This window comes from Ascaphus truei, chromosome 3 (assembly GCF_040206685.1).
Source record: "Ascaphus truei isolate aAscTru1 chromosome 3, aAscTru1.hap1, whole genome shotgun sequence".
Lineage (NCBI taxonomy): Eukaryota > Metazoa > Chordata > Amphibia > Anura > Ascaphidae > Ascaphus > Ascaphus truei.
Genome location: NC_134485.1, coordinates 54,789,673 through 54,816,582, shown reverse-complemented (window position 1 = coordinate 54,816,582; position 26,910 = coordinate 54,789,673). Strand labels below are relative to the sequence as shown.

At 41.9% G+C, this 26,910-nt stretch overlaps 1 protein-coding gene across 9 annotated transcripts in view; it reads right to left on the bottom strand.

Annotated features, from left to right (window-relative positions):
* ARL13B (ARF like GTPase 13B) overlaps positions 1-26,910 on the bottom strand; it is a 66,764-nt gene that overhangs the window by 4,027 nt on the left and 35,827 nt on the right. For 4 of the 9 annotated variants that reach the window (XM_075594024.1, XM_075594023.1, XM_075594026.1 and 1 more), the window contains exons 5-10: positions 18,228-18,333; positions 13,206-13,408; positions 7,645-7,756; positions 6,821-7,052; positions 6,474-6,587; positions 4,542-5,058 (exon numbers count right to left, since the gene is read on the bottom strand). In XM_075594024.1, coding sequence (XP_075450139.1) covers positions 4,907-5,058; positions 6,474-6,587; positions 6,821-7,052; positions 7,645-7,756; positions 13,206-13,408; positions 18,228-18,333 — 919 coding nt within the window. In that variant the 3' untranslated portion in view covers positions 4,542-4,906. Of the gene's footprint in view, positions 1-990; positions 1,236-4,541; positions 5,059-6,473; positions 6,588-6,820; positions 7,053-7,644; positions 7,757-13,205; positions 13,409-18,227; positions 18,334-26,910 lie in introns of those variants that run through there. The other 5 variants (XR_012800400.1, XM_075594027.1, XM_075594029.1 and 2 more) reach the window with 4 other exon arrangements.

Genomic DNA, 26,910 nt, shown 5'->3' with positions numbered 1-26,910 from the left:
TTAGAAAGAGGAGAGGCAGGTATAGAGGGAGAGAGTGTTGGAGTTAGGGGGTAGGGGAGAGCGAGCAACAGAGAAGGGGTTGAGTGAGAGAGGCAAGGGGGGAAATCGATAGAGCGAGGGTGGCGAGAGAGAGCAAGACTATGCAGGAGGGAGAAAGTGTATGGGGGGGAGGGGTGGGGATGAAAGCGGTTTACTAATTAACTTTGCGTAATTTTGTAATACTTATAGGCATTGGCTTTTTACATTCAAAATGTGCGATCTACATAATTTAACCCATCAAATAAAATCATGACATTTAATTAATTATGGTCTTGTGATGGATTGTAGTTTCAAAGCTCAAAACAATCATTTTACAAAACCTAGCCTCCCATTTTACAAAATGATTAATTATCTACACTATGTAATAGAATATATTCACAATTCAATTATCATCCCTTTTTTTTTTTTTTAATAATTCTCACGTGTATTAAGTGTGTAGTCTGGTCAATAAAGCAACCATTCTATTAGAATTAGAATGCAATAACATTAGTACTTGCATTGAATTCCCCATCCCTCCATGTTTCAGTCTTTTTCCTCTGTTAGTTTATTTATGTTTTGTTTGTATCACTTTATACAAAATGTTACACAGTGAAAATGTATTTTGCGGACAATTGAATCATTGTATTCCAGGTCTAATTCTATTTACTTTAGGTCTTTCGCATTTGTATTTACATATATTTTTTCTTTAATTCTCTATATTAAATTCATATATTTAAAAAAAACAAAACACAAAAAAAAACAAGTAATAAAATAGTTTGATAATGAAAATCCAGTTGTACGGCCAAGAAACATTAAAGATTTTTGTTGGTCTGCTAGAGTCTTGGAGAAAAGCAGCAGGTCCTGTTGCACTTCAGATGAATTCTACTATACACAGCTTTGGCACAATCATACATAGATTTATTTGATACAGAGAGGTGGTTACAGTGATGGAAGCCCAACGTTTTGGGAAACCCCTTTGACTGGTGAAAAGCAGCAATGAATGATTCAAACTCTTTTAAATACCCACACAAATCCATCGGTGAAGCCTCTCCCCTTCTAAGATGTATGTCGCACATAATATATATCAATGACATGCACTGTCATTAATTTATTCGTGACCTCATACAGCAGTATATTTCCTTTGTAAACAAAGTACATTTCTTAGCAACGGTCAGTTATCCTTCCTTGAGCATGCTACCAAGTAGTCCATCAGGATGCTGAAATTACAATGGGATCAAGGTGTAATATAAAAAAAAAAAAATAAGTATCACCAAAGTGCCCGTTACAGATGTGTGTGAGAGGTGGATTCGAGATGCCATACAAATTCAAAATATACAACTGTACTGTTTGGTCAAGATATCTTAACTAGGTAATAAAGAGACAGTTAACTACTGTACTATTTATACAGGTGCCATATAAATAAGGATACACATTGCATGTAGTACAGAATATCAATATGGAAGGTATGGTATCCCAAGTCCCGTTTTGTCTTTTAAGAGCGCAACCTATTTTCTCTATGTAAATGACTGTTTAAGGGAACCGGCTTATCAGTGCGTTTAAAATTGGATATTATGTTCTATAGTCTCTGACCGTAATACAACATGTCTAGGTGGTATGATGCCCTAACTCCGATTGTATCTTCTTTAAGCGCAACCAGTTTTCACTATGTACAGGACTGTCAGTTCAAATTGGATATTGTACCTACCCATGGTACAGTAAATTGACTATTGTAAATAATGAATGTGTTATTGGAATCTAGGTACCAACCTAGTTTTGCGAGTTGGATTTTAAGGTACAGTACAATATCTTTTAAACAGGGGTATAGGTATAGTTGCCTCAAAACCATCTAATATACGGAATACTCTAGTGGTTAAGTGGACATAGCCCAGTAATATATAATTATAAACATGCACAACAGTATTTTCATATTAAAGCATGGGGCACATCTATCAGTCCCAGTGTATGGTTAGCAGCAGTAATATAATGTGTATGGACAAACGCCGTCATTGAGAGTTAATATAGGATAATAAAATTGGGACTTCTGTACATGCACTAAATCACGGTGAATTACTAAGGCATAGTGGGGAGAAGTAGTAAAAAGATAATTTGAGTTACTGTTAATGTGGAGCCCAGACACCACAGAATAGTTGTTGCAGGCTTAAAGCTGCAGATCAAGCAATAGCGTACATGTTTTTTTTTTTTTTTTTTAATCAGTTCTGTACTATAAAAATAAAATGTTACAAGTATTTTCTCAAACAACTGTGAATGACATGTTTAATGTATTATAATGTAACAAGCATTTTTTGTTTCTATAGCATCCATTTACAAAGTCACATTCACTTCCTCTTCTGAAACAGGCCTTTTTGAGCCCTGCCCCCTCTAGCAGTGCACCAATTGTATCTAGTGACTGCCTGGTCACAGATCTTCCCCACAGAACTTTACATCTTTGTTTCTCTTCTGCTGCACGGTCAGCCATTTAGTGAACCCCGAGCCGAATCTTCACCGATCGATCGGCAACGTAGCCAATTACTCATCATTGTGTGGATTGTATTGATGCACATATTAAAGGGAAAAACATATTTATTTTTTTAAACGGCAGCTTGGACTGCTGCTTTAAGATAGAACCAGAGTGTAAATAATGTTGGGTGGGAACATTTCAAAATGCCAGTTGGTCTTAAAGTAGAGTGCACCCATGGTGCATCCATGTTAAAAGGGGCTTCATTGATGGGGTTGTATGGGTATTTAATGGAGTTTGGATCACTCATTTCTGCTTGTTACCGGACGAAGGGGTTTCCTGAAACATTGTGCTTCTATCACTGTAACCATCACTCTGCATCAAATAAAATCTATGTATGATTGAGCCAAAGCTGCATATTTCTTTAAAAGATGAACATGTTAAAGCACCAATCTCTCCTAATGACCTACTAGGAAAGGCCCCAATTTTGATATCTGACATTTGTAATGCTTATTAGTGGTGTTCTACAGCTCTTCACACCTAAGCCTAGAAGCCTAAAATATACTGTCAATATGACAAAAATCCCTCTCTCAGACATGCTGAAGAATTGGGTTGTGTCAATCTTAAATGCACCTACACACCAAATAAATGTCATCATGATCTCACAACTCCATATAATTACGATTTTCAGACATTTAAAAAATGATCAGAATCATGAAGCTAGAAATAAAGTATAACCAGCTGTCTTTCTCCAACAATGAAGCAGGTCAAATGCTTTAGACACTCATCTGTGAAGCAAGGAAGCTTAGGTTTACAATGACCCTGGATGACCTTTGATAAATAATGTTCATGCTCATTTAAGCACTTTCGTATCTGATAACACTCAATAAATATACATTTGTAACTCTTCAACTGGGGGGAAAAACCCCCACTAACTAGTGAGAACAGGGATTTAACCATTCTGCATTTCTGTGTCATACAGTACACAGCAGGGATGTGCAGCACTTACAAAGACCCCACGCTCTTCCCCCAAAGCATTTAAATTAAATACCGGGGAGCACGCGCAACACCTCTGTAAATTCCCTTACCTGGTCTCCGGCGGCTTCTGGCGAAGCCATGGCAATGTGGAGTCAAATGGCGCCGCAGGGTCATATGATGTTGCGTTGCCACATAAAGACGTTGGAGAACAGGTAGGGAGGTGGGGGGCGCGAGCAAGAGGGGAGAGCAGGCAGGGGGTTGCAGACTGAAAAGTTTGTGCACCCCTGCAGTACAGCATGCAATAATTAGCAAAAGCAATATCTTAATCTTTTATTGTATGCACAAACTTAACAAAAACAAAATAAGATTAAATGTTAGGAATCGTTATTTATTAGAAGTAAAAACAAGTCACACATAAATGATAGAGATGATATAGAATAGAGATGAGAGAGATTATAGTAGTATAATTAGTTACAGATTACATCTCAGGTAAAGACAAGAACAACATTAGAAAAGTGAAGTTATCTTAGCTGATTAAAACGAAGTCATTTTTGTCTATATTCAATTTTTCTTAATTTAAAAGTTTGTGTGCGTGCGTGTGGTCTCCATTTAAGAGAAAAACAGACCATAGAAAAGATATGCAATATACTAGGGCGCTGTCTTAAGCAATGGCGCAGGACCAGACTACCAAGCAAGCACAAGCTGCAGGATCCCCATCCAATTGCTCCGTTTCCCGGTGACAGCGACGCTCCAGAAGTGACATCATCCACACGGATCGGAGCGAGGCTGGTGTGCGCCGTTTGTGTCTGTTACTAGACCCAGGGTGGTTTTAATGCTTAAGACTGAGCGCCCTTTGTGAGGGCATTGTCTTTTTCTTTGTTTTATTAAATTGCATGTCTGTTCTATGGTCTGTTTTTCTCTTATTTTTTCAAGCGGAGGATCTGCGGTCTAATGTTATACTGGATCTCTGACCCCTATTCTACATTTGCATTACTGAGGTTCCAGTCACCACCTTAATAGGTTTAACCTTTTCATTGCTTTATTTTAATACATGTCGTGTGTGTGTGATCATTTTGGCGTTTTCTACCTCTATATTTTAAAATTTTTGCAGTGTTGCACTATTTTTTCCCTTTTTTTATCCTTTGTACAATAAACCCAACTACAGCAGTTTCTTTAATTGACTGGCTCACCTGTAGCGGTAATCTAGCTTCTTGTAAGTTCATACTATGCTTTATTAACTAACCTTTAAGTCTGCAGGCGCTTCTGTGTTAGTGAGTTAATTTTGACTGAAGTGGCAAGAAATACAAAGCGATCTGCTCTGCAGTTTGTGTAAGTGTGAAACGACAAAAGGCTTCAAACTCAAATGTGTATGTACAGTATGGGTACAGTGATGAATGGAAAGATGTTGCCCAATGTCTGTCAAAGTCACCATTGAATAAAGCAAAATGTTATTGGTTAAGTTACAGCGGTTAACAGCAGGCAAAATGGAAAGTGAGAAGCATGCGAAGAAACAAAAAATAAAGGTATTTCAGAATTACCATTATGATGTGTTTCCCCAAAAGACTCAAGTTTTGGAAGTCTAGTAACTTTTGGGGTTCCCCAGCCAACTAAAGGGAAAACAAACAGTTTCATTCCAAAATGTGTAAAACCTTAGAAGCGAGCTTTTGCAGATGAGGTGGCAGGAATTTAAGGGGGGAAAAAAACTAAATAATTAAAAAATAACAAAAATCAACAGAGCATGATATTTTTGCAAGACGAATTTCACTATCCCATTTATAATACATTATATTACAATAAAAACAATATGTAATAAAATACAATGAATTATACAAATCTTTGTGGCTATTCAAAATATAAAATTTAATTAATTAGCACTAAAGCATATATGTTCTCGTTGCTTGAGCAGAAGCATTTCACAGTTTATAAATTATTAGCAGGTGAAATGCGGATATACAGATTACAATATATCTCTGGATACAACCTTTAAAAAATATAGTGCAGATCAAAATTGGTTAATTGCAGCTGAAAATATATCTAAATTATATATAGCAGCAAGAATTGTTTACCGTAATTTCCGGACTATAAGCCGCACCTGAATATAAGCCGCACCCATTGAATTTTAAAAAAATTATTATTTTGAACATAAATAAGCCGCACACGTCTATAAGCCGCAGGTGCCTACTCCCCCTGCACCTCACATCAAGCCCCCAGCACCGCACATTAACCCCCCAGCACCTCACATTAACCAGTAAATACCTCTGCCGTCCAAGCAGGAGTGCACGCACGCTCTAGCAAGCAGCAGGCAGGAAGTGCCTCAATGCTAGAGTGCGCTGCTACTCTGCGAGGGGGAGCGCGGGCTCGCGGGAGATGGTGACAACGGGCTCGCGGGGGATGGTGACAACGGGCTCGCGGGGGGGGCGCGGGAGAGTGGACTCGGGAGGGAGGGAGCAGAAAGCGGGAAAAATCCATATATTAGCCGAGTCATTATATAAGCCGCGAGGTTCAAAGCGTGGGGAAAAAGTAGCGGCTTATAGTCCGGAATTTACGGTACCTGTTTCAACATAATACAATGATTTCTCAGAATACATGACATGTAGCTGGCACTTAAAATGATCTAAAGTAAATCAGAAATTACACTGCATTCACTGACTAGTCCATTTATGCAAATTATAAATTTTATCTCAAGTGCTACATCACTAAAAAATATTATTTTGGTGACAGGTCATTGTCACACTAAGTCGTATTACCCAAAAAAGAAAGAATATGAAGTTTGGGTAATGAGTTAGAAGTAAAAAAGGAAGAGCAGCAATAAGCATGTATTAAAACTCTGAGGTGGGTACACATTCACAGCTTCATTAAAATGTAATGAAAGACAGAAGCTGGCTTAGCCCTTTTTTCCAGAAATAAAATACACATTGTCCAATACAAAAGTTCATGTCACTGCTGTCATCTCATGACAGTACTAAATTCCATAGCTTGTTCAAAGTCTTCTTCCAGACAAGTCGGATATTTCTTTACTCACCAGGTACTGGATGTGGAGGTGTAGTTGGACTCATTGGATCAGATTCCTCCATATTGACAGGTTCGACTTTGTTATTTCTTTTAACCTTACGTTTTTTCGCCTTTTTGCTGTGAGCTAAAAGTACAAAAACAACACAGCCATTAAAAATCAAACCGCGAGACACAGTGCGTGTTTCTAAAATGCATGTACAGTACAACAAAAACACATCTTACTCCAGTAAAGAGCGTTCAATATGCAAATAAATAAATGAGGACTTTGATGAACTGCTCTGTGAGAGTGCAACTATATGCAACGTATTGCAGTTAACTATGTTATGTACTCATGGCAATTAAGGAATGGATTTCTACCTGAGTCGCTCCTTTCAGATGTCTCCAGTATTTTATCATCTTCCTCTAATTTTTGGGCTAGGGCACCTTTATATGTCTCCAGTAAATTATCGTCCATTGGTGTTTGGCTGCTGTTGCTGTACTCACTCCCCATTTGCTCTTCCTCAGGCTCAAGGGGTATATCTCTTCCATTTTGTCTATTCTCCATCCTTTGTCTCTTGTTTTCTTCGTCTTTCCTGATTTTCTCTTCATTCTAACAATACAATATTATAAGGGTGTTTTCAATACAATGATGCATCTCTTGGGGTTATTTATCGGTCTCCAGGTTGAAATACTGGTGCAAACAAATTGCACAGATTTATCAAAGCAAAAATATCAAATTGAAGTCCTATTTTTTTTTTTTTTTTTTTAATAAGAATACAGTAATAATAAAAAATCTTGTGCTGTTTTTGCACCAGTTTTAAGCCAAATGACTTAAGAGTAAATAACCCTCTGTGTTTAAAAATAAACATGGGTGGTTAAAATATAGGGTGTATGTATAATAGACATGTAACAGAGGAGATAACTAACCAGTACACAAAATTCCTCTGTCTTTCAAATGTGAAAGTACAAGGGAGTCAATGGATACAAAAGTAAAAGACAGAAATACAAGTACGATTTTTAGCTATTATTATAGTTGCAGTACACTATAAAGAAATCTAACTGTACATAAATTATATTTCGGTATCTGACCAAATTTTTCAGGGAAACTCAAATATAGGGTAATTGGAATATCCAGAGCTGTGTGTCTTTGGAGTGTAATGCTGCTTCAAGCTGTACTGTCACAACTGCACATCCTAGCCGACCTCAATGATAACAGCAGATATGGGCTGGAATGGATTAACCATAGGAACAGAAGTGTCTTCGTTAGCCCCATGCATTCCTTCTTGTGTGGCGGCTTCTTTTTCTTGTTCATCCCTGTGTAGGTATAGTAGTTAGAGGTCATTTCACAAACTACCATAATAATACTTTATTTGATGATTAAATCAAGAGTACGAAGAGCTGGGAACATAGGTAAAACAGGCATCTTAAGTGGTCTTGGGAAGAGTGACCTTAAACTGGCTTTGGATTAGGAGATTCTGTCATGAATCCCAGTGCCAGGTTTTTTTTTACCCCGAACCTCAGGCATCCAAAATCGCCCTGTGAGCTTCATGGGGCCATAACTGCCAGATTCTGTGTAAAGTACGTTCCCCTGGATTCATTAGTTGTTGATGTCGTGTATCGCACCCCGATCTGGTGTTAACGGCCATTGATTTGAATAGTATCTAAACACCTGATCGGAGTGCAATACCACACATCAACACTTTGTGAATCTCCCCCTAGGTATACTACATTATATTATTTTATATAAACAAACCCAATACAAATGAATATGAATCCAGCATATAGGCAATTATCCTCCACTTGAAGAGCACAAGAGTATTAACTAATGACCATGCTAACACAGGCATGTTGCTAGTGAGCGCATGATCTCCATACAATTAGCGATTTTAATTACACACTTCTAGGTTATGTTTAACATTTACTCAGAATAACCTGGCTGCAGTTATACTGCTGTACCATTGTCTAAACACAGATATCGGCACACATATGGCAAGCGTGGATAGACCTGGTAAAGAGAAGAGAATACATGTATACAACTATGCCGCTGGCCAAAGTGATGACATAATACATCACTGCTTACTGCTCAGTAAACCCCAGACTTGCAATAAATCAGTACGCCATAACAGCCAGAAACGATCTGTACTACCAAGGCTTACAATCAGGAAAGTACACAGAACATTTCTTCCTGCAGACGCGCGATGGTGAGCTGTGAATCACCGCCACGCTCTGCAAATGTGTGCCCTATGATTCCTTGTGTGTGAGCCAAGCGACAGGCTCTGGTACGCGTCTTCACCCTGTGGCACAAGGAGGGAGTGAAGGGGTGCATGTGCAATCAAGAATGTGGACCTATTGAAGTAGGTATCTGGAAAAGCAGGGTGTTCCCTGAGCTGAAATTAACTGTTCCAAGTCCGGAGACCCCCTGCTTCATGCCTAGAATAAAAAAAATTCCTATGCAGAACCTTTAATATAAGTGAACTGAAAAGAGCAAGTAATATTTCTATCTTAAGTTATACATTTTGGGAGCAGAAACTGTAAGCTCGTCGGACATAACAGGGGGAAAAAAAATGATTTTACACCCTGCATTAAATATCAGTAAGGGGAATCACTGCCCCAAAAAGCTCTCAGACCTAAAATGGTATGTTCATACACTTCTACAGATATAGAGATTAGGTGTACTGTATGTGTATAATGTTTTGCTAGGCAGGTATACGATTTGCAATACAGTGAAACAGAGAAGCGCAGAATATATAACAACAATGTAAAGCTTCTCAGTGCAGCATTATAAAAACAGTATCTAGTGTGCTGTGTACAGGGAATGTATGTATAAATAAATGCGCAACAAAGTGCTTAACAATAAACCAGAAATAAACCAGTGAAGGTGATGTGCTAGTGATTAGGTGAACAAATCACTCACATAAACATCTGCAGGAGGATGGTCTGATCACATGAATATCTCTATTCTCCCAAAGATAAAATCGCGATGAGTGCTTTAAAGGGCACACTCTCGCCACTCTGAGACTTCCGAACAGCTCTGGAACAGGAAAGGTGATGATGTTAGTCCCTGCTATCCGCCTCGATCCCCCGAACAGCATTGTGAAGTTGCGGCCGTCGGCACTTCCGCATCTGCGCGCGCAGCAGGTGCGGTGGTTCACAGGGGACAGTGCTTCCTTGCCAGCTACAGAATCAGCTACGGAGTCTCCAGAGGGACAAAAACCCTTCTAGTTTCGCCTATTGACACGTTCGGCTTCCTCAGGGGTTGTGAATAAACTACTGTGACCTAAGCTAGTACTTATAGGCATACTGATCATGGATTGTCCATTCAGAGTAAATGTCAAGGGTGTGAACCTGCTAGCTACTAATGAATTAACATAATGTCATGCAATAGCTATATATGCATACCTAGAAAACTAGTGAAGAAGAAGAAGAATCAGGCACACTGTCTTAATAATCAAATGAAAAGGGGTTTAATGTGCCAAGGAATCCAACGTTTCGGCAGTAATACTGCCTTTCTCAAGGTGTGCCTGATTCTTCTTCACTGGATCTATTTGGGACATCAGGAGCTCCCCAGAACCAGCGCACCGGCGGTTAAGTACCCCACTTTCACCCTTTTTGTTTGAGTGTGTGCACTACCTTCATTCCATGTATGCTACCTAGAAAACTAAACATACTAAAATCAACAATTTTTAATACAAATATTCATAAAATCCTAACAATTAAAATAAATTCTATAACAAAAATATATCTTATAGTGGTAAAACTACCTAGACCATAATAGAATCATATGTACCACTAAAGGATAAAAGAGACAGGTATTAGACACACATTATTGAATACCATTTAAATTGATGTTATGAAATAACAAAATATGAATGAAACCAATGAGTAAAATAACAAAATATAAATAAAACCAATGGGTAAAATTGTATTACTTCGGAGAAAAGCTAAAAAAAACCTAACTTCTCCAAAAAAAAAACAAAAAAAAGGTTACTGATTATAAATACATTAAAATTTCACTCCGTTGCTTAAAAAATGAATTAAATTAAATTTAAATCCCAGGAAACGAGGCTTAATCTAAGAAGGGGCTATATTCAAAATCTACATTTAAACCCAATGGTTTTAGGGTTTTGAGTCTGTAAATCCATAGGGTTTCTCTCTTAGATAAATCTTTCTCCCTATTACCCCCTCTCCAATTTCTGGAGACGGAACAAACCAGTGGGTTTGCTCTTTAACGGTATAGACTCCGTCTCCAGAAATTGGAGAGGGGGTAATAGGGAGAAAAATGTATCTTTAGTGGTACAGTACATATGATTCTATTATGGTCTAGGTAGTTTTACCACTATAAGATATATTTTTGTTATAGAATTTATTTTAATTGTTAGGATTTTACGAATATTTGTATTAAAAATTGTTGATTTTAGTATGTTTAGTTTTCTAGGTATGCATATATAGCTATTGCATGACATTATGTTAATTCATTAGTAGCTAGCAGGTTCACACCCTTGACATTTACTCTGATTGGACAATCCAAGATCAGTATGCCTATAAGTACTAGCTTAGGGCACAGTAGTTTATTCACAACCCCTGAGGAAGCCGAACGTGTCAATAGGCGAAACTAGTAGGGTTTTTGTCCCTCTGGAGACTCCATAGCTGATTCTGTAGCTGGGAAGGAAGCACTGTCCCCCGTGAACCACCACACCTGCTGCGCGCGCAGATGCGGAAGTGCCGACGGCCGCAACTTCACAACGCTGTTCGGGGGATCGAGGCGGATAGCAGGGACTAACATCATCACCTTTCCTGTTCCAGAGCTGTTCGAAAGCCTCAGAGTGGCGTGAGTGTGCCCTTTAAAGCACTCATTGCGATTTTATCTTTGGGAGAATAGAGATATTCATGTGATCAGACCATCCTCCTGCAGATGTTTATGTGAGTGATTTGTTCACCTAATCACTAGCACAGCACCTTCACTGGTTTATTTCTGGTTTATTGTTAAGCACTCTATTTTCGCATTTAGGTATATGATTTGGGAGTGGGTGGTGGAGTCTTAGGCTAAGGCCCCGCTGCACGCGCCCGGCTTGCCGGCGGCGCGTGCAAGTTACTGCACCGCGATTTGCAGTCTGCAGATAACTTTTTTCGGCGCGAGGGGGGGCGTGTCAAACGGGTCGGGAGGAGCGGGCCAAAACACAAAGCATGCGGCAGCTGCGAAGCGAGCACCGGAGGGAGATGTGGGGGGAGAGGGAGAGCTATGCACGGGAGAGGGAGAGCTATGCACGGCTGCCTATCTAACAGACTTCCCTCCCGTAGCTCCTTCCTCCTCCCCTCCTCATTGGCTGACACGTGCACCAGGTAACGCGAAAGGACCTGCAGAACACAAGCCGCTGGTAGCTGGCGGGCTGACGCGTCACAGCACGCAGTCAGCCCTGAAGGAAGGAGGCAGCTGGGGCAGGCACACATCAGGTAAGGGACTGGTGGCCCGCGCGCGCCACCGACTGCAGCGGGGCCTCAGCCTTAACTTAAAGCTGAGAAATGCAGGGAAGGGATTCAAACAGGACTTCAATGTAATGCAGGTGTGTCATGATAATGTCATGAGATATTGGGTATTTTTAATCCCTTTGGTGCTTGAGGGGTTAATGAGCTACACTTGTGTACAAAATACCAAATGCTGGGTTTGAAACTGGGCAGGACTGTTTCTGTCTGCTCTGAATGTCAAAGTATTCTGTAGAAAGGGGTGGGCTTATGAAAATATTGTATCTAAGTCTGGAGGAGTTTGTTACTGGGCAGATCTGACTAGGGGCATGCTTGGATAGCATGTCAGACCTCATCCTCTGAACCAGTGCCTCTCTGGGGAAAATCCATAGCAGGTGGTAAGGTACTGTATAGGATTTTCTGTTTTTACCCCTTTTGTTTTAAGAAGCTGTTCTGCCTTATATTGTAATTGTATGTTTATTGTTTAATACCTTTTCTGTAATTCAAGCACTGTATTTTTATATATATTAAACCATTTAATAAGTAAAGCTTTGGGCTCTGAATGAACTTTGTGCACGCTGAAGAGAATAACTTACTAAATTCAGGCACATGTTACTACCACTGATTTGGTGTTAGAGGGCATAGTCTTTCCTATAATAAACCGGGACCTGAGGCCCTAGCGGATAGTTTAGTCTAAGATCTTTTATCAGAGGAGAAAGGGGGGTTGCTAGAGAAGCCTTTGTGCATTAACCCTGGTTGCATATATAAAGTCACAGGCTCACTGGTGTGCTTGTTCGTGGCGGTGGTATATGGGGACGGCTTGGGGGACAGATACAACTCATTTGAGGGACCCTTGAGGGGGTGAAGAGTGGGGCAGCTTGCGGGCGTCTGTATTACCCCTTGTCCCGTATACAGGTCGCGTGCTAGCAGGGGGTCGTACGTGACAAGGTGCTTGGAAGATATTGAGGCCAAAATTAGTAACCGGTTTCATGCATGAACATGCAATAGAGACAGATGAGCAGGGAAAATAGAAATATTACAACTGAGAAATAAGGAGCGGCAATAAAGTATAGAGCCTTCAAATGCAGGAGAACGGTGTAGTTACTGTGATTATGGGAGAGGCTTCTTCATGACATTTTTACATAACCATAGGGTTCCTAAAATGTTCTGTTGAGAAGCAGGATTTAAAGAGTAAAAAGTATGCATCGGTCTACAGGTCTCTTTAACAAGCAGATTACTACTTCACTTATTATAAAGATGAAGTAGAGAGGATCATATAAAAATAAAAAACAGCACACCACACCTTTCCTCCCGTAGTCTTCTTACTCGCTCCGCTCTTTCCCGTTTCTCTTGTTCCTCTTGGGCTTTTTGCTCGCCCGTCTCTTTCTGAACACGTTCATGTAAGACTTCAAAATCTTTTGCTATTACACGTATTAACCAGTTCAGACCATTTCGTATTGATTTATCAAATTTTTTTCCACGGCCCATCACTGCCGAACATGGCTCCTGAAAATATAAAATATTTCATATTGAACATAGTTTATTTTACAGAGATATATATACATATGGCCCCAGCATGCAACCATAGAAGCAATGAACAATAGTCAATTGGAATAAGTCAAAAGTGTATTTGAACAATTATTTAAGCAGCTATACATGGAACCCAATAGCAGGGTATGGAGACAACCTCTCCTGTAGAGACAACCACACCAAGGAGAGAGAGGTGTGGGGGGGAAATAAGGGGAAAATAATCCAAACACAAAGGGGAGAAAACAATATATATGTACAATACACGTAATGGGTGGGGGTAATAAAATTATAGGGGGGCAACGTTAACGTTTCGGGCCATAGACGCCTCTTCTTCAAGCCTGTTCCCACAGATGTAATATATATGTGGTATTTCCCAAGCATCAGACAGCTAGAGGTAGACAAAATGAAGAAAAACAGTAATCCCTGACAGGGACTGTTGCAGACCACCCCAGGAGACACACTGACGCTTATTACAGCAGAGGGTTTGTATACTGCAGTTTTTCTTCATTTTGTCTACCTCTAGCTGTCTGATGCTTGGGCTTTCACTAGCTATAATTTGGTTTATGCTAATAGGTGGCTTGCCAGTGATCCCTCAGAAAGGGCTATCTTTAGGTGTGTAACGGGTTTCCCCACCCCCCCCCAATCGCATGTAGAATGTGGGGTGCAAGGGAACATACAATGTTACTCAGTGTGGTGCGTAACCTGTTGGCTCACAGGAGGGCTGAGCTTCCGCCACGGGGAACCTGGGGCAATTATACTATGGGTATTACTTACAATGATGCAGCGCCTCCACCTGCGATGGCTCCCACCAGAGGGGGAGTGGTTCCTCGCAGGACAATACACAATAACCACATAGACAGCATGTATATTTACTAACGACTTTACTAACATGCATAACAACCTATAACCACAACAACATTACATAACAGGTGCCCCTCTCTAGAGGAGCCACTTACTGCGTCGCGCAGGACGCTAACCTCTATTCGCCACGGCGGACGCTAACACCTCTAGGCGTCACGGCGGACGCTACCACCTCTAGGCGTCACGGTGGACGCTACCACCTCCCCAGAGTGATCCCACCCCGTGTCCAGTACACCCAACCCAAATGTCTCGCACACCCGAGTTATGTACCAATGTGTGTGTGTGACTGCGCAGCCACTATGTCTGGTGATAGGCCTTGTTGGTGCACGTGGGGATGTGGTTTACCTGCCGAGCACTCCTGTGCTCGGACCTGCCGCAACTTCTCAAAGGATCCAGGCGATCTTTGGCACGATACCCGGATCCACTACTGGAGGTTCAGTAAGGGCGATCCCCTTCTGGAACAGTCCAACTCTCTCCCAGCAACCGATCAATGTTCGTGGTACACTACTAGCCAATAGATAATGGGGCAGGGTCCCTAACCTAGGGCCTGTCCCTACAAGACTCAGCTAGGATGACTCAGGGCTATCTGGGGCCTAGGGGATTTGCTGGCCTAGTTCAGAGAGTCACAGACCCCTGCACCCTACCTCCTTCCCCTAGCTGCTCCAGTCACCAACTGTCTGTGCAAAAACCCCGTGAAATGTATCCATTCCCGGCAAGCAGGGAGCTCCTCCAGCCCTATTGGCTCCCTGGCGTCACATGGGGTTCCCTAATGCTCTTGGGAGCTGTAGTCCCTGGCCAATACCTTCCCTGGTAGGCTAGGGCTTCGCGGGCTTACCCCTGCGCATGCGCAAGCTGACTGGTGTTCTGGCGGCGCCCTCTTCGCCGGCCGCCGGGACCTTAGAGACGCGATCGCGGCCTTAGCGACGGCCCGATCGCGTCCCCGGCAACCGGCCCGCTCGCGGAGAAGAAACGCTGCTCCCTCTCTCGGCCCCCACCCTCCGGAATGTCCTCTGTGCATGCGTGCGCAATCGATTATGGCGTCGCCCTGCACCGGGACCCGACAGAGCCCTAGCAACGCGTCCGACTGCGTCCTTGCCGACCGGTCCCTGCAAGGAGTCGCGCTATCCGCGCCTATGCCCCCGCATCTCCCCACAAGCGGCTGCTACCTCAGTGAGTGTCGCGAGGGGGGGGGGGGCCCATCACCACCACGGGGGACCTGGTTACAGGTGCTTAGTACCATCTTTTCTTTTGTATTAGCATATTGTGCTCTTCCTAGGCTGTATCCATTGAGATATATTTGAGTGGAGGTGGGGTAATTAGGGAAGTACCACAGATATAATCTCTCAGGGTCTGACCCGGAGACTCCGGGTTTCAGGTGCTCACCTCCACACTTCCAGGTGGTGGCATCTCCAGCATTCTTCTCCATTAAAATGTCAGTGTTTCCCCTGCAGCTCCTTTCAAAATGGCCACGCAGCGTCATTTGACATTTATATATAATAGAACACCATGCAGGAATTAAACCCTTGATCGTTTCGTATACCAGTCCACTGCTCTAAGCAACCCTATGGTTGCTTGGAAGGAATATTCTAACTGGGAGGATTGCACTGGGCAGTACATGTTAAGTGTGTTTAAAGAGTCAGATTCATCACATGTAGCAGTCAGAGAATTGCACTAGCATATGAAATATCAAGGGTTCAATTCCTGCATGGTGTAGTATAATCTATATATTATTATATTATATACTTTATATAAAACACCATGCAGGAATTAAATCCTTGATCTTTCATATACCAGTCCACTACTCTAAGCACTGCACCAGAGAGGAAGATGGATGTCTGTTGGCTGACCAACAGGTATTATCTGATGTAATAGGCTATATTAAAGGTGTCGCTACTACTGAGATTTACATAAGAGCAAGTCCTAATTGCAAAAGTGTATAACCTGCAGACTGGAGGTGCTTTGACAGACCTATTATGGGCTTGGGAGTGATGTAAACGGTGCATCAATGTGAAGGTGCGGTAATGATACAGAAGTGCTGTGTGTGTTCAGGGATCAATACCAGGAAAGCATAGAAGCTGTATGTTAGGATAGTGGTGCAGTTTTATTCAGCATAATTCGTGATTTCCTTTTTGTTTCTGCGAGGAAAAAAAATATGGAGGGGACAGGGCTGGGGGCGGGGCTAGGTGGCAAGTAACTTTTTGATTGAGCGAGTAGCTTTTTGGGTAATTTGTCAAGCCAGGGTCATGATGTCACGTAGTGCCATGTTGCCATGGCAACACAACGTTATGTTATGCCGCGCTGCCATGTTCACTCCAGTCGGAGGGGGAGATGCAAAAGGATGCCCCGCTGCAGTACGCCACCAAGTTAGGGAATTTTTTTTTTCCATTTTGTCTGGGTTGGCCATCAGTTGAAGGTTGCAAACCTGCCCCCTGTCCGCGCATTAATTTCCTGCAGCAGCCCTGAGATGCAGGAAGCACAGAAGGGAAATTCCTTCCTCTGCAGATGGTCGGGCCTAGGTCAGGGTGCGGGGCCTGGAGGACAGCAGTGTGTGTGTGAAGCTGCAGCCCGAGACAGGCTGGGGAAGGAAGGGGTTAAATCATAAGGGGGAAATACAGACATAAAAGTAATAGCGAAAAACAGAGAAAATAAAGTACAAAAGAAATACATACAAGGGAAAAGAGAGACATGAGGAGAAAGGGGAAGAAAAAGGTATATCAGAGTGAGGATGACAAAGGGGAAAATACATGGGGGGAGAGAAACATGGGGGGGATTAAATAAAAGAGAATGGCATGTGAGAGAGAAGAGGGAGGGAAAAAATACATGAGCGGCAAATAAGATAAATACATGAGAGAGGGAGAGGGGGATGGGGAGGGAGAGACATGATGGTCGGGAGAGAGAGATAGAGAGAGAGAGAGAGAGAGACAGACATGATGGTCGGGAGAGGAGAGAGAGACAAGCCGTGGGGGGGGGAGAGGAGGGAGATTCTGTGGGGAGAGGAGAAAGTGACATGCTGGGGGGGGGGGGGAAGGAGAGACATGCTGGGGAGGGGGAAAGGAGAGACATGCTGGGGAGGGAAAAGGAGAGACATGCTGGGGAGGGAAAAGGAGAGACATGCTGGGGAGGGAAAAGGAGAGACATGCTGGGGAGGGAAAAGGAGAGACATGCTGGGGAGGGAAAAGGAGAGACATGCTGGGGAGGGAAAAGGAGAGACATGCTGGGGAGGGAAAAGGAGACATGCTGGGGAGGGAAAAGGAGAGACATACTGAGGGGTCTGGTATGAGAGAGCAAGAGGAGCTTGAAGGTTAAAGAGAATGACATGAAGGGGGAAAATATGAGTGTCAAGGGGACAAGAGAAAGATTGGGGGAAAGAAATAGATCAGAGTGATACATAATCATATGGAAAGAATAAAAAGGAAGAAGGAAATGAATTAAAGACATGCTGGGGCAGAGGGGAGAGAAATACATGAGGAGGGGAGAGCAGAGACACAGAAGGGGAAAAGGTGGAATGACAAAGGGTGAGAGAGGGAGAGACTAGGGGGAAAATAAGAGGGAGGGAGGAACAAAGATGATGGGGAAATGTAGACCGAACGCGATATTGTTGTAACATTTGAAAGAGCCCCATTCTTCAAGTGTGTCCAGGGCCCCAAATATTCTGCTGGTCGGTCCTGAATACCCTTTAGGTGCCAGTGTTACCAAAAATGTAATGGCTCTTTATAAATGTAACTCTAAATTATGAATGCAAGTTATTCTGTAACTAAAGGGGAGAACAGGGTAAATTATTCGCCAGTAATAAGAAAAAATATATTAAAATGAAATTCAACAGAAAATGGTTGCATACAGTATTGTACATGGTTTCTGTATAACGTGTTGATTTAAAAAAATGCATTAACCCCAAATTTCCTTTGAGAGAAATAAACAATGGAATGATACTCACAATTTGACATAAGCATTTGTTCTCATTCACAATTTTTTCAAGTGAGAGAAACTCGATTATATCCGCTTCTGACAAAGCCCCTTCCCTGTCCTGTTTATTTGCCAAACTACAAAATACCAAAAAAAAAAAAAAGAGTAAAAATTAGATTAGCAACATATGTTACATCAGCAAAAACATGTGAAATCTTATTTTTTTTTTTTTAAATAAATCATTTTAGTATTAGATAATAGTGAGTGCTTTTTTTTTTTTAAATTCAACTCAATGCAATTTTGAATGAGTTTTAATGCATCCTTTGACTTCCATAGCAGGTTTTAACCTACCACCCAAACAGTGCAAGATTTTTGTTGCAAATGTTCTCAGCAGTTCCAGCTGTAAACTGTAAACAATAGATATTATTTTAGTAATATAAGGATACATTGTAGTTGCTGTGTACACTCACTGAAGCGGCCATTATGTTAGGCACACAATCATGATTTTAACAGGAGCACCAAACGATTGCCAGCTTATGTAAGAATGTAGAAATACACATTGTCACATGATTTATATATACAAATACATTTATTTTTTAAAAAGTTGGAAAGTATTATTGCTGCTTTAAATAAAATAAGCAGGGCCCAAGAAACTGGGCCAAAACCCACTTGTACCCGCCCCTCCCGACGACACCTGCAGCGGGGTCCAGTTGCGAGGTCCTGACGGCATCTCCCAGCCTTCTGCTGTTTTGTCGCCTTTAAAATCATGTTTTTCTCCTGCAGCACTATTCATAATGGCTGCATTGCCATAGCAACGGGACACGGTGATGTCACACAGCATCCCGTTGCCATGGCAATGCAACTTCATATGATGCCACGCGGTCATTTTAAAGAGTGCTGCAGGAGAAAAACATGGTTTTAAAGATCAAGTCGGAGAAGACCGGGAGACACCGGGGGACACCATCACAGGTAAGCAGTCGACAGCGACCACAATGCAGTTGCCCTGGGTGACCGCATTTGTCGAGCCCTGAAAATAAGCATGTATTAATTGTATGTAAATTATTGTACTGAAATGTGTATGCACAGGCATATTTGTTCCATACCAACAATTGAACACAAATATTTGAATGTTAAATATATGAAAAGTTTATATAGAGTCAAAATTACTTTAAAATCCCTTCTGCAGAGGCCTTTTGTATTGCAAACGTGTTTGAATAGCTGCTCGGCTTCTTTATTGCAAACAAGTTGGAAAGTCAACATGTAATACAGCAGGGCCCCGGGTATATGGCGGGTTCCGTTCCAGAGGCCCGCCATATAGTGAAAATCGCCGGAAAGCGGATCCGGCGATTTTCAGTGCTGCGCATGCGCAAACCGGCATTTTTGCTGTTCTGCGCATGTGCGGTCTGCGCATGAGCGCCGGGCGCACCCGCCCGTTCTGCGCATGCGCGATTTTAAATTCAACATAGCGGCCCCCTTCTCGGTGCCGCCGTATCAGCGGATCGCCGAAAAGAGGAGCCCTGCTGTAATGAACAAAAAAATATAGTGAGTGCGCTTTGAATTCTGTCATATGGTAATGGAGTACATTTATGAATGTCCCAAATATGTAAAAATGGAAGAGTTTTGAATGAACTTCTCTTTCAGAAGGCAAGAAAAAAAAAACATCTAAAAAGCACCGGTTCATAATATGTACATTTTACCCATCACAAGTGCAGCAAAAGTCTACACAAGTAATAAAAGATTGTGTTAAGGCAGGGGTGCGCAAACAGGGGGGCACGAGATTTTCCTGGGAGGGTGGGGGGCACGGGCGGTTGCAGAGGTCCTGCGTTCTTCACCAAGGCATTTAAATGAAATGCCGGGAGATCGCGCGAGGCCTCTGCAACTTCACTTGCCGGGATTCAGATGCGTGGTGTGACATCACCATGGCAACACGGCGTCAAATGACGATGTGGGGTCATGACGTGACGTCAGATAACCCTGTTAAATGACGCCGCAAAACGAGGTAAGGGGGGCGCGAACACCGGGGGGCCGACCAAGCAGGGGGGGCGCAACTCCAAAAGTTTGCGCACCCCTGTTAAGGATGCAACTATGTGATTCAAGACAATGGGCCTTTTGTTGACAGGCAATGACTGAGGAAACAGAATGTTCTTATCAAAAGAGGAGTTGTTTACAACATGGATTTTCACAAGCATTATTACTTTACTTTACAATTACTTTACAATTTACATTATTATTATTATTATTATTATAAATTACTGTCCCAGGAAATTAACAAGATTAAAGCTTGAAAAACATTGGATTTTCAATTTCCAGTTTGGTATACATTCTACAATTTAGATGACCTGTTAACGGTGCAGTCCCATACAGAACAATAGCAAATTAATAGGATTAGGGCGAGATTTACTTTGGTGATCAGACAGTTCCTCTACTGCAATTGTGATCCTATGTCAAATAGATAAACCCAGGCAGCTCAAAAGAGACACAATTGCAGTGTTTCTGGAAATAAAGCAACAAACGCTTTTGCAAGAGGTGCACAATAAGCTAAATAAATGCTCCATTAGCAAAGTTGCTGGATGACAGGTGGCTGTGATTGACACAGGCATGAAAAAAACCCCAAAAAGATTGCTCATTTTTCCAAAACAGTGTTAGCTCAGGGCCCAGAGAAGACAAGGTTTCTTAGGCAAACCACCCAACATAATATTTATATGAAAACTCGGCGTACGATTAACCTGTGTGCAAGCACATTGGTTATTCCAAAATCTGGTGTAACCAATGGACTGAGAAGTCTGAAAAACACTGCTTAGTACACAGACCCCTTTCTCTTACATCGTCATTTTGTACCATGATATTTCATATATGATCATTAAATCTGCTTACAGGAATTGGTTGTTGTGTTTGCAAACAAGTAAAATCTTTTACAAGTAAAAGATAAACAAAATTTAAGATGGCATTAAGAATTAAATACTTTTTTTTTTTTTTTTTTAAACAGATACCACACAATATATTTTTCACGTAAGGAAGGAACCGAAGCAACAATGCTTAAAAAAGAAAAGTTAAGTAGTTGCCATCAAACTGAACAACGTAAGTTGATGGGCCACTAACACAAGTATTCCACCCCAACTGTAATGTTTGCTTTGCTGATAAATGTCTGAGTACCAGATAGGATCTTCCTCTTAATGCTAAAGAATATGGTGCCATGCCATCGTTTTATAGTAAACTTTTAAACAGATACAACACAGTGCATCAAAGCACAGCATTCAGTAGGATTTTCCCCTCTTCCCTTTACATGTCACGGTTTCTTGCACCAACTGTGCAGGTAAATGCCTTCGATACCCTTTCCTGGGACCCCTTCTCTTTTCTCTTTACACTCTCTTTACACATCTTTTGGGTTTAAATATCACCTCATTGCTGATGACACACAAATTTACCTTTCAACACCTGACCTTACACCTGCTATACAGACCAAAGTTTCTGAATGCCTCTCTGGAATATCATCCTGGATGGCCAACCGCCAACTGAAACTTAACATGGCAAAAACAGAGCTCCTTATACTTCCTCCCAAACCTGGCCCTACTACCTCCTTCCACATTACTATTGGAAATACGATCATTCACCCAGTAGCCCAAGCACGCTGCCTAGGGATTACACTTGATTCCTCTCTCTCATTCTCCTCTCATATTCAAAACGTTTCAAAAACTGGTCGCTTTTTCCTCCGCAATATCACAAAGATACGCCCTTTCCTCTGTTACTCGACTACTAAAACTCTGACACAGGCCCTCATTCTCTCCCGTCTCGATTACTGTAACCTCCTGCTGTCCGGCCTTCCTGCCTCTCACCTGTCTCCCCTACATTCTATTCTAAACGCTACTGCGAGAATCACTCTACACTTTCCTAAATCTGTCTCCGCATCTCCCCTCCTGAAATCCCTCTCCTGGCTTCCGATCAAATCCCGTATCTCACACTCAATTCTCCTCCTCACTTTTAAAGCTTTACATTCTTCTGCCCCTCCTTTCATCTCAGCCCTAATTTCTCACTAGGCACCATCCCGACTCTTGCGTTCTTCTCAAGGATGTCTTCTTTCTACCCACTTTGTATCTAAAGCTCTCTCCCGCCTTAAACCTTTCTCACTTTCTGCCCCGCACCTCTGGAATGCCCTTCCCCTCAATACCCGACTAGCACCCTCTCTATCCACCTTTAAGACCCACCTTAAGACACATCTGCTTAAAGAAGCATATGAATAGCACTGGATAATCCTGGACACATGATACATAAAGCTTGGCCCCCTGCAGACGCACTTACTAGAATTCCCTCCTACTGTCTCTGTACGTTCTCACTACCTACCAATTAGATTGTAAGCTCCTCGGGACTCCTCTTCCTTAATGTTACTTTTATGTCTGAAGCACTTATTCCCATGACCTGTTATTTATATGATATGTATTACTACTGTGAAGCACTATGTCAATTTATGGCGCTATATAAATAAAGACATACAATACATATTTCCTTCTAGAACAAAACCCATGGGGGGGAAAAAAAACCAAGAAAAAAAAAATTATGTGTTCCTTCCTCACTCAATCTAATCCGGAATTGTAGTGGTAGACAGGCATTGTGCAGTTAGTTTTCACAACATTTGTAAATTACATTCCTTAATTGTTTAGTGCTTTGGGGTCTTATCCATTCTAAATTAATCAAATGACAACAATGAACATGTTTAATTCACAATTGTCCTCAGCACCCCATAAGTATTAGGCTAAGTCCCTGCTGGAGGCTGCTGCACGCGCGCCTGGCATTGCGGTGGTGTGTGCACAGTGCAAAACCACAATTTGCGGTCTGTAGGCAGCGTTCAGGGCGGGGCAAAACAGGATGAGTGGGCATGGCCATTATGACCATAAAACTTTTTTTTCTTTTCCTAAAGGAAGCATCCCCCAGTGAAAACTGCATTAATTCAACTAGCGCAGTTCTGAAAGATAATCAATAGCTTTGGAGATCACATGATGCTTTTTAATGCCACGGTATCTGTAATTAGGATTTCTTTGCAGACACAAAGCAGTGTGACTCACCTTAGATAAGAAAGTTATATAGAGTAAAGGGGGAAACACAGCTATACAAGATGTTATATATTTCTGTGGATTCGCTTTTGTGCAGCTGGTTTCTAGCAATTGTAAGGAAATGTGACCTCAGGATCGGAAAAATTACAATACAACAATCACTAAGCGATTACAAAAATAAGTGCACAGGACTAACAACAAGAGGGCGAAGACAAGAAGCAATATGGGGAACCAAATATAAATGAATGAGCAGGGGAGCTAAATGAGCAGGGGGCAACGTAAACGCTTTGGGGTAATAAGCCCCTTCTAGGCCCGTTCCCACTTGTCCCCATCGGACAGTGGTACTTCCCACATTACCTCTAGCAGCAAGATGAAAAATGAAAGCATCCCATAGTGTCTGCCTCTCTATAAAATAACTCCTGTATCAGCAGTGCACACTACAGGCCTAGAAGGGGCTTATTACTCCAAAGCGTTTCCTGTGCATTTATTTTTCTAATCCCTTAGTGATTGTTGTATAGTAATTTTTCTTTATCCCCTGCACTTTGTTTCATTAGTGCGTTGGTGTTGTAGTGGTGGTGGTTTAGTTACTGTATGTATAGTAGTCTGTAGAGCTCTATATTTTAGATCATTCTCATGCATAGTTGTGATTAGGCATTTACAGTACTTATTTGCAGTCTTGATGCTGTTTGATCTTTTCACTTTTGTAGATTGCAGATTGTGTATATGAAATTGATTTGTTGTACTTTCCACCCTATTTTTAATTGTATGCAGTGTTTATTAAATTCGTTTTGGGCTAGTTGTGTACTAGAGCTTCTATTGTTAGGGAGTCGGTGATACCCCTCTAAGATTTTAAACTTATGGAGTGCTGAGGACAATTGTGGAATTTATGTATGACTTTTTTTTTTTTTTTTTACAAATTAGGGATTCCTTATGTCCACGTGCACCCATTATATTGCCATAGATATTGTAGGGTGGTGCGGTTTGTCTGTTGTGATGCCGTCACTGCCCTCTAAGGGCTAGAATGGGGCAGTTGTGGGACTTTACAGCTCTCATAGAGTTAATCATTCTGGAAAGGTCGGTTCAGCTGTGAGTTAATGAGCTAATTAGCCTAGCCTGTATAGTCAGGAAGTGATACAGAGATTCCGTGTGCAACAGAAGCTGCAAGAAAAGTTTAACCCGTGGCATCAGAAAAGACCAGGGGTGGACAACAACACAGAACGCTTGGCGCAATCGTCACAGGAGTGACTACTAGCCTTGGTATGACAAAGGCTACCAATACCGCCATAAGTAGAAATCCAAGTGAGTCAGACCAAAAGAGTGTTGACTGGAAACGGTTCTATGAGGCGTCCCAACAAGACTTTCAACGCCTCATCGGCAAGCAAGAATTTTCTCAGCGAGAGGTCTGCACGTTAAAAGTAGAGCTGGGTAAAGTAAAGCAGCAAGTGCTACAGGAGCAACTGAGTACCCAGTGGGTCCCCGCCGAGCAGCATGATGAGCTGAAGGCCACCCTGAGCCTTACCCGAGAATCACTGGAAGCAGAATATGAAAAAACTAAAAATGTCCAAACCTTGGAATCTGAAAAACTGAAGTTGGATAAAAGGCTTCTAGAGCTAAAGCGGATAACTGAACACACATCCCAGTAGCTCACAGCTATAAAGGAGGACAACCTCAAGCTGGAGAAAGAGCTGGAAAAGCAGAGAGCCAGCTCCATCACCAAAAATCAGTACTCCCAGGAGAAAGAGGCATGGAAAACAGAAGCAGCAGCAATCCTAGCGACAAAAACTACAGAGATCCAAAATCTTAAGGATGCGCTGACACAAACACAGAGCAAGCACTGGGAAGAGATGAAGGCCCTGAGAGGAATTGAATTGGCAGCTGCCTTGAGCCAGAAAAGAAGTATAGAAGGACAGCTTCAAGACCTGAGGAAGGACCTGGAGTTTGAGCGTGCTGGCCGCAAGAAGGTAGAGAAACAACAGCGTAACCTAGGCGAAGAGCTCGAAGCTCTGAAGACTGAGTGGGACACTACGCTGGACTCTATTACTGCTCAGCAGGAGGTCTAATGAAGAAAACCTTTAAGAAGGGGTGGATGTCAGACATGTCTGACAAAGAGGTTGGTGCACGGGATAGTGCACGGGCCGCTCACAGGACAGTGTTTCCCTGGAGGGGAGGGATATGTGATGCCGTCACTGATCTCTAAGGGCTAGAATGGGGCAGTTGTGGGACTTTACAGCTCTCAGAGTTAATCATTCTGGAAAGTTCTGTTCAGCTGTGAGTTAATGAGCTAATTAGCCTAGCCTGTATAGTCAGGAAGTGATAGAGATTCCACCTCCCCCCCCCCATGCTGCCAGACACACACTGTTGAGAGTTATACAGAGAGGGTGAGAGACGCTGCTGCTATATTGATCTGGGAAGGCACACACAGACAACCCTTTGAGAGACTGAAAGGGGACCTGCTGCAGGTACACTGGGTAAAGTGGGGAAAGAGTTTAGTTCTCCCACGATTAGTTAGGGACTAAGCAGTGTTAGTCAGTACTCCTGGAAGGAGTTAGGTCTTTTGTTTCTGTTTTGTGTTATGAGTTAACCCTGTACCTGCTTTGTACCCTGTAAATAAACCCCTGCTTACAAAGTACAGTGTTTCCTGCCTTTGATCTGGACAAAAGATCAGACGCTGGGACTGAAACATCACACTGTGTATATACATAAATCAGTTTGCATCAGTCATTAGTACAACTGTTTTTAAATGTTAAAATATATATTTTTAAAAACTTCAATTCTAGTGCCAAAAATGTAAAAACAAAATTATGCTTTTGTGAGGAGGATGATAGCAGCTCGTACCAAGCGGAGGAAAGAATTCCAAACGTGCAAGGATGCAGATAGAGGACTTAAATATATAGCTTTATAAATCATTACCAAACCACTCACATGACTACTTTCCAAAGTCAAAAACTGGTTTTATAATGTGGTCAGTATGAAACAGGGGGGGGGGGGGGGGGAAAGTAATTTTACACCTTTTCAAATATTTGTGCCATGCCAGATTCATAGCATGAAAAGAGTATCCGGTGACTGTTTGAGAACATCTGTGGGAAAGGCCAAAAGTTCGGTAAACTTTCATAGTCAATGATTTATCAGTCTGAAAAAGGATGACATGGAGTCAACAATTTACAAACAACTGCAAAGTATTTCCAAAATCTACACGCCTGGGTATGTTCCCATTTTTAGACTACAACGTCACTACAAATACATTTTTACCAGCCAGAAAAATGCAGTATTGTACTTAAGAGCACTAAAATCAATCTTTTTTGAAGAGTATGGAACATAATATTTCCCCTCCATGGAGTTACACTTCATATGAAAAGGAAGTGTATTTTATTAACAGTTAGGTCCGGAAATAATTGGACACTGATACAAGTTTTGTTATTTCGGCTGTGTACCAAAAATAAATTCAAGTTACAGTTAAATAATGAATATGGGCTTAAAGTGCAGTCGATCAGCTTTAATTTGAGGGAATTCACATCCAAATCGGAGGAAGGGTTTAGGAACTACATCTCTAATATGTAGCCCCCTCTTTTTCAAGGGACCAAAAGTAATTGGACAATTGACTCAAAAGCTGTTTCATGGACAGGTGTGGGCTATTCCTTCATTATTTCATCATCAATTAAGCAGGTAAAA